The sequence below is a fragment of the Panthera tigris genome, chromosome A2 (genome assembly GCF_018350195.1).
Source record: "Panthera tigris isolate Pti1 chromosome A2, P.tigris_Pti1_mat1.1, whole genome shotgun sequence".
In the NCBI taxonomy this organism is placed as follows: domain Eukaryota; kingdom Metazoa; phylum Chordata; class Mammalia; order Carnivora; family Felidae; genus Panthera; species Panthera tigris.
The window spans coordinates 42,398,100-42,411,839 of NC_056661.1; the positions used below are offsets into that span (position 1 = coordinate 42,398,100).

Here is a 13,740-nt window from a genome sequence, read left to right on the forward strand (position 1 = left end):
GGCTTTTTAGCCCCCTAAGTTTCTACACGAGGACAATAACTGGAAATCCCATTATTACTTCTTACAAACAGAAACCTTTTCACAGGCTGTTCGGCTTTCTGCTTTCAATAACACTGCAGTTGAGTTTGCTAGGGAATGAAAGAGTAAAAGAAAAACCAACCAAACAAACACAATGTACTGTTTTCAAACATAGGAAAAATCACTTCACTAAATGGATTTCCCACAATATGGCGTGGAGAGTTAGTCCGTGAATTATTCAACATGTCTTTATTAAACTCCCCTCACGTGCCAGCCACTTTTCTAGTAATTTGAGAGATAGCAGTGAACAAAACAGAGGCTGTCCTCAAGAAACTTCTATCCTGTGTATGTGATGAGTGGTTCTGAGAAGAAGATAAGGGTCTTTCTAGCCTTTATTTTGACAACCGCCAGTGGTTGATATGACGATACAAACGATTCTCTTTGGGCTATTCAGTACTGCCCATCCTTCACAGCACAGATCAGCTTCCTGCACTTACCATTCCTACTCCATCTCAGCCTATAGCAATCTTTCTTTCTGATTTTTTAAAACAACTTTTTGAGGCATCATTTACATATCATAAATTTTATTGGTGTTAAGTACAAAATCATTGAGTTTTTAAAATACATTTTTAGTACAACCATCATCATAATCTAGTATTAGGACATTTTTATCATCTCCCAGAGATTCCTTATGCCCATATGTAGGTGCTACTCTCTCTTCCCACCCCTAGCCCTAGGCAGTCACTAATCTGCTTTCTGCTTCAGTAAATTTCTTTCCTGAACATTTCATATAAACAGAATCATTCCATACATTATTTTCCCATCTAGCTCCTTCCACCTAGTGTGATTTTACAGCTTACTCACATTGTAGCATTTATCAGCAGTTTGCTCCTTCTTATGGCTGAGTAATACTACACTGTATGGATGTACCACTCTTTGTTTATCCATTCGCCAGTTGATGTCCCTTCGGATTGTTTCCAATTTTTGGTTATTACAGATAGTTCTCTTAAGGAAATCCACGTGAAAATTCTCTGGAGTTTTTAAAGCATTTAGTTATGTACTGCTTGGAAGAGTCTTTTAGTTGTGCGTATACTAATTGGGATGTTTAAAAATGGTAAAGATGTCATGCTATGCTATTCTTCTTTTGTTGTATGCCTCCAGATGCTGCTTGAATGCATATTATCAGTGACTGATTTATCAATTCATAGGCTGAAGAATAAAAGAATGAATAAAAATACTAGAGCAATTTCCATACACTATTAAAGTAATATACGAAATGGCAGGCTTAGGAATGCAATCCTTTATATACTGTTTTAATGGAAACCAATTAGAATTTCTGGTCTGCTAGGTTCTACATTTGTATAGCTTCCTTAGATTCCTCAAGACAATTCCCTTAAGACATACTGTGGCTATTTATTGCTCAGATTTGGGAGGAGTAGAATAGCAAAAGCAGGATCTGGTAGCATATGCTAATTTCTTTTACTGATATATGCAAACCAACTAAAGAAGATCAATTTGTTGAGAGTGCAACTTGGAGTTTTACAGGTTTAATTAAGACCAAGGATTTTCCTCTCATCCGTCATGTTGTGCGAATGACTGGAATGACATGGGCTGGATTGGGTGTCCTTCCTTAGCATGAATTCATTACGAGCTCATAGACTGAAAGGCAATGTTAATTCTCTGTAGTCCTAAATGGATTAATGGGGTACCCTCCAGGAAATGGGAATCAATTAAATTTCTTTGCATATGGAAACTAGAATTAGGGATGATATAGCATGTGAGCTCAGTGTCATGCATTCATCATAATGATGTCAGACTGTAGCAGTTTGCTAAACCCACTGAATGGAAATGTAAGGCACTCAAAAGCTCACCAATCCAGTCCTGTAAACAAAGAGAGAAGTCAAAATAAAGTTCTATTGGGGCACCTAGGTGGCTCAGTTGGTTAAGCATCCGACTCTTGATTTCAGCTCAGGTCATGCATGATCTCACGGTGGTGATAGCAGAGAGCCTGCTTGGGATTCTCTCCCTTCATCTCTGCTCTACCCTTCCCACCCTTTCTGTCTCTCTCTCTCTCAAAATGAATAAGTAAATAAACATTAAAAGAATAGATAAAATTTTATGGCATAGGAACGTTTGCCCAGTAATGGGGAGGAGTATCATTAAATCATAGGTTCTACATGACAAACTTACTGTTTCTTTCCTCTGGCTTCCTCCCTACCTCCTCTGTAAAAGCTAATTCCAAATATTTGCATAGAATTACAGAAGTCATTACAATGTAGGCTACAGAGAAAATCAGAAGGCACAGCAGAAGAAAGCTGTATGTCCCTTTGCCCATCTCCTCTCTCTACAGTGTGGTCGGGTGAACTAGGCAAAGTGAAAATACTTGATTATTAGCCAACATATGTTGAATAATTTTTAAGTGCCCCATGTTATTTAATTGATTTATATGAAATGGCTTATTTAAACTTTGACACAAATCAGTGAATTTGGATGAGGAAACTGAAGCACATTAAGTAACAGGTTCTGATCACTAAGTAAGTGATGAAGCCAGGATTCAGCCCCAAGCAGCTGGCTCCAGAGTTCATGTGTTTAACCACAATGCTATACAGTGTTGTCTGTGCTTTGATCATTTAGGTAACACATCTTCTGCATGAGCTGAAAAGTGTTGCACTTTTTTGTTGGAAATACCTTGGCAGTAGAGTATCAGACTCAGAGAGATAAAGAGTGTAAGAAGACTTGATGAGATTACTTGTGTGCCAGAGACAGATTATCTGCAGAGTTACATAACTTGATAGTGGTTAAGTCACCTTAATGGCTTTCTTTTAAGTGGTTTAGTTACTATGATTTGTATTAAATTATGCTGATACTGTTTCATTACTACTCTTTACTATTAAGCATGTTGGCATGGTAAGACTCTACAGCTTAGATTTTACAATATCCTTCCCTTAAGAAACTTCTAACCTAGTGAGTCTTTCAAGGAGCCTAGGGAGATGAATTCACAGGACTCTAGGATCCCAGAGAAAAGTAAATGGGGACACGAAAGGGTAAAAATACTGGTCTGAAGCGGCAAAGCCAATTAGTTTCACTACTTGGTCCAGAACCCAGCTTGCACTCTTCTCTAAATACAAAATATTTTTAGAAGGCATCTGCATTTCAAGTACAAAGATGTTATTTTTTTCAGTGTGTTTGGTTGAAAGAATTGAAATGATGAGTTTCAAAACTCATGGTCAGCATCTCAACTTGTAGAGGTCTTAGAAATTTTGTATCTGCTGGTTTGCTTTATATTGATAGTTCCAGTAAGAAGACTGCTTGCTGTCCAGTTAACTAGTTTCTAGAAAAGTGTTTTCATGCTAGATTCTGACTGGGTTTTCGGGAACGTATGCCATTGGAGTTGTTACTAGAAATTGGACTGTGACACTGAATTGTAACTGTGCAAGCTTATTGGAGAGTAATAAAAAAAGATGGGTGCTGTCAAATTCTTGATTTCTTAATGCAGATAGACTGATAGAGACATTATATATAAAGGAAATCGACTTCATGTAGACTTAGGTTATTATGGGATTTCCAAACATTCTTGAACTTCTGCTTAGGTACATACCGATGTACAAGTACATTCTGCTTCCTTTGCAGAGAGGCTACTCCATGGTCAAGTCCAGTGTTAATGAAACATAATTAAGTGATTGTGTTTTTGCTGTTTATGGAGCATTCATTTAAAATATGTTGGCGAGTTAAAGCAATGTAGTTGCCTTCCACAAAAGAAAAATAATTGTTTGCAATTCACTTTTAAAAGTGTTGCATCTGTCCAAACTCAACAATGCTAATGTTTATCACCAGAGAAACACAGTTAGCAAAAGCCATTGGTTGAAGTTATTTTTAAATGGAGTTGTTTCTTTATTTGAATTAAGATAGGCTTCATGCCTGCTGTTGAGTTACAGTAATTAAATTCCACATTTATCTGTGGCCATTAAAATGTTCACTTTCTAGCATGGAACCAGACTTTCTAAATAGTGGCAAAGTCAAAGAAGAGGACCATAAAAAAAATACTGACAAATTAATGTCTTTTATAATACCTATTCTCAGACCTTAAATTATTAAATATATAAATGTTCTTCACTTTTTCCTGATAATAATTTCATCTTTGATCAAAAGCTGTTCCAAAGATTTATGGTATGTGACAAAGGTTTTGATAGGCTTATAAATTTTATTTTATTTTTATTATTGATGCCTTGGAAGCCAGTTGAATTACATATGTACATCTTTGGAATTAGAATTTTATAATCTAGATTTAATTAATGCATGGATGATAGTGCTTCACTGGCAGTACTATCTGTTTGAATCATTAGATTTTTCTGAATACTCTGAGGGGGCAGCTCTCTAATTAGGGCCTTATATATCTTATTAATTAGCTACTTTACAATGGCTATCACCCAGGGAACTGTGTATTCCTGTAAGGCATTGTAAAGTTTGCTTGTTATAAAACAGGATTACAGGCACTTTCCATTTTCTAATCTATGTTCCCCTTCCTCTGTTGCCCCTTCTCTCTGAGTATAAATAGATTCAGTAACTATCTAAAGGCCCTGTTAACTTCAATACCAATGAACAAGGGGCTTTTACAGCAAGTTACACTAAATAAGTGATTTGAACTTGGAGCTTTGATCACCTAATAGTTTTGTAAATTGCTACATATTATTTGCATAAGGTGTATACTTTCTACAAAATGACTTGTATAGTATTTGCTCTCCGTTAAAGCTAAGTAAGGCATTACCAGATAGGTGGCATTGAGATTTTACCTACAAGACCTTACCATAGTGATGGCCCTAGACATACTTTCCTGTCTCTTGGTGGAAATTTCATGCTAGCTAGAGCAAAAGCATGATGCCACGATAGTTGCTGTTTCAAACATGTTTCCAGCCTCACTACGAGAAATCTGCCACAATGGGTTGACCAAGAGGAATTGACTGAGGATGGTCACATGACTGAAACCTGCCTTCCAAACTAGCAAAGGCACTGTATATAATGCACTGCCCCTGCAGTGCTAAGCCTTGAAGGGTCCTTGAATTTAGACAAAAAGCAATTCAGTGTAATCAGCTGGAGCATGGATAAGACAAATGTCAGCAAATTCCTTCAACCAGTAAGGAATTGGGGTCGGAGTTGAGGGACAAGGGAATAAATACATAGAAAATGTACACAGCTCCTCCAGAAGAAACTTTACAATACATGAGTGTATCTCTAGACTTCCAAGAGTAATGATTGTCTTTTGTGAACCACCATTTGAGAATGAAATATAGAGATGGAATACCCACTAACAAATTCCATCAAGCCAGCAGTGTTATACATACCTTTGTAAGGTTCTTTTCTTCCATAAAAGCCTTATTAATTATATCATTCAAAACCCCCTGATAAAATCATACGGTGTTAATGTAGTGTTCAGGCATAATACATTTTGAGTGTTCTTAAAATGATTTTATAAATAATTTCATAAAAATAATCACACAGTGGTGCTGGGTTTCACATTCTGCTTAGTTGTGACTTAGATTTCCATTGTAATTGTATTGCCCTCTTAGGAAACTGCCTCCTGAATGGGGGAAAAATGTTAAAATATTGCCAACTCTCCTTTCCTACATCAATTCCATTTCATTTAAAATTTCATTTTCTGGGAGTGATTCCAATGTGGAAGACTCTCTTAGCAACTTAAAATGGTCATGTTTGGCTTTTTGTATTCATACTCTTTGCCCCACGTGGGCTTTGAATTTTTACTTTAGTTTGGTTATGCTTTGAATGGAGTATTTGCCCATTAAATCAAGGACTTCACAGTAAAGCCAATGCAGAAAATATGTATCTGCCTAGAAAATAAATCACAGTGTTTGAATAAAAAAAGTTATCTATCAGATACTAAACTCAGTGAATCCTGTGACTCAGAACTTGTAGCTCTATGCAGAGAAATACGCACAACATATTGTTGCTAGTTGATGTCACATAGCAAAAATATTTGTCATCTTCACTTGCAGAATGTAGAAGCATTTTTAAAGTTTTATAAGGATGCACCCCAGATTCTTAACAGTGTTTTCTTCTGCAGGGGAGATACAAGAACCAAGATTTGGGGCACTGAATTTGTTAAGCATGCTCTTTTTTTTAAAAAGAAGGTGTTAATATATTATTGCTTGTGACATTAAAAGTTAATTTTAAAATACTGTCTTAAATAATTTTGTATACTAGATGTTCCAAAATTCCCAAAAGAAAAAATTGACCCTCTTGAAGTGGAGGAGGGAGATCCAATCGTCCTCCCATGCAACCCTCCCAAAGGCCTTCCACCTTTACACATTTACTGGATGAATATTGGTAAGTAACATTCTGTTCCATACATAGGAGACCTTTTAATTTCATGCATCGTGTCAGATATTATAGCGGAACAAAGATTTAAAAACAATGTAAGATTATCAATGTGGAAAAAAGGAAAAGCACATTATCATTGTGGAATGAAATAGTTTTTTAAAAAATTATATCCATCTGTAGAGTGTGTTTCAAGATTTAAATATTCTATTAAGTGTATACATGAAAACACTAGAAAACCCTTAACTATATCTCTTGATTTTATCATATCTGAAAGAGTAGAGGCTATTGATATGGTAATGTATGTCTGTGAAGAAAATGCTATCTGCATTCCAAACAACTTACTTACCTTTGGAATATAGTCCATGTCAAAGTTGAGGAAGGCTTAGGTCTGTGTTGCTAGCCTTATATTTCTATTTAATAATGTTCTACCTGCTACATAGAGTGACCCACAGAGAAATTAGCATGAACCTTTGTGTTTCATTCGCCAAAAATTGTATTCACTCTCAAGTTGAAACTCCAGCTTCTTGTATAGTTCTTCTGGCATGTGCCTTCACAATGTGCCCTAAATGTTTTCACATTGTAATGGAGAGAGAAAAATGATAATATTTGTACAGTACTTGGAAGAAAGTGAGACAAACTATTTTTGGCTGCAGGCAAACATTCCAGACTCCAATCACTCTAGAACTTTCCAAGCTGCATCCAGGAAAGACAGATTAATGTCTTACACATAACTTTTGGGGAGATCTGTTTGATTGAACCAGTTGGACCAGTTTTCAGATACACCAGTATAGAAGTAGCAGCCTAGGTGGTAAGGAGAGGTAGAAGGTACAGAATGGTTGTCCACCAGTGGGTTTCTTTGGCTAATGGTGGAAAGTATGCTCCCAGGCATTTGTTGTTGTTTTTTTATTTTTGTTTTTACTTTTTACTTCTCACTCACTGCTCTTATTTTAAGACCAGACTTGTGACGAGTAGGAAGACCAAGCATGAACAATGAAATGAAATGAAATAATATGAAAGAAAGGAAAATAAAGAAGGGGGATGAAGCACAATAAAGGACAGTTGCTCCTATTAATGACAAAATGTTTCCTTCCAGAGTTAGAACACATTGAACAAGATGAAAGAGTATACATGAGTCAAAAGGGAGATCTGTACTTTGCAAATGTGGAAGAAAAAGACAGTCGAAATGATTACTGTTGCTTTGCTGCATTCCCAAGATTGAGGACTATTGTGCAGAAAATGCCAATGAAACTAACAGTTAACAGTTGTAAGTCCAAATAATTTATCGTTCCGTCGTGAATGCTGAATACAAATGCGCCTGCAATTTCATTCTGGCTGAAGCCAGTTAAAGCTGGGTGGATATTTTCCGCCATTGTTTAGTTCAACTCTAGAGACTTCATCCAGATGAAAGAGACATCTGCAGCTGCAGACCTACAGTAGCTCTGTCTCTCAGAGCCAGAAAATCAAATCTCAATTCACAGTACAAGTATATTTCATTTGACGTCTGCAGGATCTGGTCATTTGCAGTGGGTGCAATACACGATGACAATCTAAGGTTTCTGAAGCAAGTCTCAGGCTTTGATGCATCGTGATCTTGAGTAACTAGCAGGCTGAAAATGTCAAAGAAAATAGGAGTTGAAAATAAAAAGATTGAATATTATATATATATTTTTTTTATCACATCAAGCTTTGTTGTTCTTCCCAAATTGGCAAAGTTATTTGAATTGCTTCTCTTCCCTGCTTGATTCTGCAGATGCCAGTCTGGGTTCCCAAATGGGAAAAAGTCATTAGTGGGAGAAAGAACCATAAGATTCAAAGGGCAGAGATAATCCCTGACAGTTGACTGACTGAATAATTGGCTCTGGGAGAGTCGAAAGTTGGCATTACCATTTCATTGTCTAATTTGGTTCATGGTTTTTTTTCATTGTTATGTGTAGATACACTTTGCCAGGTCTTCACTATAGCATCGCTTTTGGCAGCCTCAGTTCTCTGTAATAGAGCTGTAATCTGTGTCCTCTCAACCTTGGACTCATCTGTGGTAGTTCAAGATTAAGCTCATTATCATTTTTTTTTCAAATATATCCCCTAAGATGATGTTCTAGTGAAGCATGGTTATATCTCATTTTGTAATTTTTCTTAGACAAAACTGTGACTTTCCATTCATTATTGATACTAGCATCTACCATTATGTTTGTGAGTTTTTTCTTTAATTTTTTTTTATTTCAGTAAGGCATGCTAATGACTCAAGTTCATCCACAGAAATTGGTTCCAAGGGTAAGTTGATCACGTGAAGAGGGTTGGCATTTATTTTTACCTTTTGTAACTCATTGTCATCTCAAAGCTTAAATTTTTCTCTTACTATGTTCATGAGTATATTAAAATACTGATATTTCTATAAAGGAAACCCCTTTGCATAGAGGTTTCTACTACCCCCCCCATCCTTAACTATATGCAAAAGAGTGATATTTATAAATTCATCACTATGCAAAAGTATCTATATTTATATATGATATAATTCACATAGACAAATACACATACCCTCCCACACATATATGTATTTTTTTTGAGAGAGAGAGAGAGAGAGAGAGAGAGAGAGAGAGAGAGACAGTTGGGGGGGAGGGGCTGAGGGAGAAAGAAAGAGAATCTCAACACAGGGCTCAATCCCACAACCCTGGGATCATGACCTGAGCCAAAATCAAAAGTTGAACACTCACACAACTTGCCACGCAGGTGCCCCAGTATGTATATATATATTTTAAATGTTTATTTTTGAGAGAGAAGGCATGAACTGTGGAGGGGCAGAGAGAGAGGGGGACAGAGGATCCAAAGCAGTCTCCATACTGTCAGCAGAGAGCCCAATGTGGGGCTCAAACTCACAAACTGTGAGATCATGATCTGAGCTGAAGTGGGGCACTTAACTGACTGAGCCACCCAGGTGCCCCCAACATGTATATTTGGGTCTCCTAAGATTTCTGTCCTTTTTGAGTGACATTTTGGTTGATAGTTGTTACATGTACGTAGAAGAAAGAAATAGTAGAGAAAACACTAGGTTTAAGAAAGTTAAGTGGTTATGTTTCTTGTAAGACTTCTCAGAGTACTTTAACATTGGGCTGTAACTCTAAGAATACAGTTGGCTGCATTTTCGTAACTCATTTGTCTGTGAAATATTACAATTTTCCCCCACAGGACAGGTACTAGAACTAGTGTTGTATGGAAGATGCCTGAGTGAACCTGAATTCTATAACTAGTTTTCCACAGTTCATTTATGTGAATGCAACAAATGTTCTTCATGTCATGGGGGCCAGTGGCTTCATCTAGATTTCTGATACACTGGCAACATCAGAAGGGCTGGAAGAGGACTCTTCTCGGTGCCTTCTCAGTTTGAAGGTGGATTGATTAAATATACATCCCCAACTGCATGATTGAGGTCAATAACCCAGACATGTTCCTTGTATCTGTACACCCCTTAGTAAAAATAATAGCACGTACTGTGTGTTCAACAATTATTTTTTGATAAACACATACTTGTAAGGAAGCTATAGCATGTGCACACTGCTATCAGGGCTTTTCATTTCTCTACGCTGAATGTCAGCTCTTTGCACCTTCCACATCGTGTCAAATCACATTGACATTGGATGGACAAAAAACAATTTGTGAGAACATTTGGAAATGATGTTAAAACTTACATTGAAAATGAAAGCCCTCGTTTGCCGTTGTATTTGAAAAGCATTCTTGAGCATGTAACAAAGGGAACATTACAATATGTAGTTACTGAAAATGTTTGCTTATCATTCCCTGAAGCACTATGTTTCTTTGAGGGGCTGAGATTATAAATAGATTCACCTTAAAGAACTTGCCCACTTCATAGATGCATGGTGTCCACCATACGCTTCCTGAATCAGAATTTCTGGGAGCAAGGCTCGGGAAGCTATATTGTAACAAGCATCTTATAAAATACTTAGGCATATTAAATGAAATTCAAATTCATACACAGCCATTAGACATGGCAAGGTCTGATTAAAGTGTGGAATATAAAATCATAGGCTATCTGTTAACTTTTAAGGACTTTCATCAAGAAACTAATTGTCTTGGGGCATCTGGAGGGCTCATTGGGTTAAGAGGTGGACTTCAGCTCAGGTTATTTGTGAGTCATCTCACCATTTGTGAGTTCAAGCCTCACATCGGGCTCTCTGTGTCACCTCATAGCCTGGAACCTGCTTCAGATTCCGTGTGTGTGTGTGTCTCTCTCTCTCTGCCTCTCTCTCACTGTGCCTGCACACTCTCTCTCTCTCTCTGTCTTTAAATAAACTTAAAAAGAAAAAAATGAATTATCTTCAACCATACTTGAACTTGTGAAATTTGAAGGTGTGTTTTCAGTCATGACCTTCTTAAAACTTGGTGCTACACTAAGTTATTGCATCTGAGGGACCATCCATGCTTCGTGGTAAGAATGGAGTCTATTTAAATGGCAATATATTAAAAATACATCTGTGTATATATACATAGGAGCATATAGGTAAATACATTTTAAGTTTTAAGAAAGATTTAGTGCCACAGGATTTTAACTGCCTTCATTTGGAAAAAAGTATGTGACTTTTCTTTTCTGTATTATAGCAAATTCAATCAAGCAAAGAAAACCCAGATTGCTGTTGCCTCCTACTGAAAGTGGCAGTGCGTCCTCAGTTACCATCCTCAAAGGGGACACCCTGCTGCTTGAGTGTTTTGCTGAAGGCCTGTGAGTAACTTGACCCTGTTCATGACTTTGTCAATCCCTTTCTATACAGAATAATGCATTAGTTAAGCAGTTAATCCTATATACACATTTTTAAAATGATTTCTTTAAAAAAAAATTCTGTTACCACTTTTCTGGAGGAAGTAATTTGCACTTCACTCTGCAGACTTCAGGCTGTGACTGAGATTGATTTATAATTAGATTGCTCTGTCAGTTTGTGAGAGTGTGAATGGAGGTGACAATGAAAACATTCTCCTTACCTACGTCAGTAGGGGGATGCCATCCTTAGAGCTTGAAGTTGTTACTTGCCAGTCTCTTACTGTGGGTGCCAGGTTTTTGTGTCTCTGCTATCACATTTTCTCCCACTCCTTCTTGCTATGCTATGGGTTCTGATTGCTTTTCAGGTTGCAAGGAGCCTTATTTATCTATTATTTCACCCTGCTGCCCTTTGCATACAAAGAGGTCCAGAGCATGTACTTTCAGAGCATTTCACCTAAGAATATAATTAACTCAGCTTCTTCTCGTCTGAAAAATCAATGCAGGTTTCCAAATCCTCCAAAAAATGTCACTTGGTCATGTCTTGAAATTGTTACATTTGTTGAGCAAACACCCTAAGCCTTTGTAAATAAGGACTATCTTATGTAATACTTAGTCAAGGGACTCTTCTAGCTGGGCATCTGGTTGGTGAACTGGGATTTGAAATTTTAAGAATTGTATTCATTCATAACTCAATATATATTCTGAATGAGTTATTTTAAATTGGTTTATGAAGAAAAAGAGCCAATTTTAATGGTTTTGCAGTCCCTTAGCTTTGTAAACGTCTCTCTCCATCTGGCAAAGATATACAGGTCGCTTATGTGTTTGAAATGGCATGCGTAAGCTCAATTCATGCTCACCACGTTTCAAGGCGGCCATTATTCCCATTTGCAGGTTAGGTAAATGACGCCCAGTGGCTTGATTGAACTTGTTCAAGCTCAGTATAAAGTGGAGCTGGAGTTCCATCCTGTCTCCAGAACCCTAAACTACCTCTAGATTTAATGTATTTCAGTTCAACCCAATGAATGGTCTGTTCAATTAAGGGGGAGGTGGAGGAGGGCAGACACAAAGAATGGCATTGTTTCTGAATCTGAAGAAGTGGCTGTAGGTCTATACTTCAGTAAATGGTTAGTTGCAATGAAAATGTTGATACTATTCATTAAAACAGGAAAACTTTCACAAAGAAACCGATATGGAGGGGTTTAGATTCTATAAATTCTGTGAATAAGGCAGGAATTTGGAATAGTTAAAACAACAATGAATCTCATTCAGAAGGGCAGGCACTGAGTGGAAAGTGCACATTCAGGTGTCAGTTCACACTTGCTCTCACCCTGTGGGAGCTTCATTGGAAGTAGAGGGGGGTATTGTCGCTTCCCTCTGTTGATTATTGGCATCAAACTGTTTTCTTCACTCTCTTGCCTCTGTAACTTGTAAATTCTTGAGTTTAAGGTAGGTGCGATTCTACTTCAAGATGCTACACTATAAAAATGTAGGAAGAGCAAGGAAGTATACTAACAAAAATTGGCTGGATAAGTACCTGAACAAAATTTGAGAGTATGAGATAGTGCATGTTTGTATATAAAAAGGGATTAAGGGGTGCCAGCGTGGCTCATTTGGTTGAGAATCTGACTCTTGGTTTCGGCTCGGGTCACGATCTCTTGGTTGGTGAGATCGAGCCCCACGTTGAGCTCTGCCCTGGCAGTGCGAAGCCTGCATGGGATTCTCTTTCCCCACCACCCCCCCACTTCTCTGCTCCTCCCATGTTTCTCTTTTTCTCTCAAAATAAATAAACTTCTTTAAAAAAGGGATTAAGCATTATGTTTTCCCTCAAATTTTCACTGCCCAAATGCTGTTAGTGAATGTTCCTTAAATTTAAAAAAAAGAAAAAAAATTGACAAGAATATAGCTGGATATTCTTGGAATAGGAGAGATAGGTCACTAGATAAATTAGGTCTCATGTTCACCTGATACTTGTAGATAATCATTTTATTCTGTTCTTTCAAGGGATAGGTGTAAAGGATTAGACTGGTTTTCAAGGACTGGCAAAAAAGAAAGGACAGAAGGAAGGCAGGCAGGAAGGATGAAAGGAGAGGAGAGGAGAGGAGAGAAGAGGAGAGGAGAGGAGAGGAGAGGAGAGGAGAGGAAAGGAAAGGAAAGGAAAGGAAAGGAAAGGAAAGGAAAGGAAAGGAAAGGAAAGGATCTTGCAGAAGCCTGCAGAAAGTGAGATGCTTGCACTATTAAAGCATGAACTCATAGAAAAACCATTTTGCAGGAACTTAGGTCCAGAGCAGCCTGTAATTTGGCAAATTGCCATTTTGACAGATGGCGTGGAAAGCAAGCAGTTAAGAGACTTGAGTTTCTGCATCCTGTTAGGTAGTGTGTGCATGAAGCCAGCAGCTAATATCATCTCCCAGCTGCCTGTTGGAGCATCATTACTGTTTCCCACAAAAGGGTGCCCTGTACTCAGACTGGGCAAATAGAAAGTGGTGGTTCTAGATCTGTAAGGCACATTACAGGCTTCAGCCTGGAATGGAGGAGGGGAAGAGAGTGTGTAAATTAAGGGACCTACCTCTTTACCTTCTATATAGTTTTTGCATAATAATGGAATTATTTTAATGCTTGCC

General features: G+C 37.6%; 1 protein-coding gene across 2 annotated transcripts in view; it reads left to right on the forward strand.

Annotated features, from left to right (window-relative positions):
* CHL1 (cell adhesion molecule L1 like) overlaps window positions 1-13,740 on the forward strand; it is a 77,761-nt gene that overhangs the window by 14,401 nt on the left and 49,620 nt on the right. For both annotated transcript variants that reach the window (XM_015535062.2, XM_042979429.1), the window contains exons 4-7: window positions 6,235-6,357; window positions 7,445-7,615; window positions 8,575-8,622; window positions 10,963-11,083. In XM_015535062.2, coding sequence (XP_015390548.2) covers window positions 6,235-6,357; window positions 7,445-7,615; window positions 8,575-8,622; window positions 10,963-11,083 — 463 coding nt within the window. The remainder of the gene's footprint in view (window positions 1-6,234; window positions 6,358-7,444; window positions 7,616-8,574; window positions 8,623-10,962; window positions 11,084-13,740) is intronic.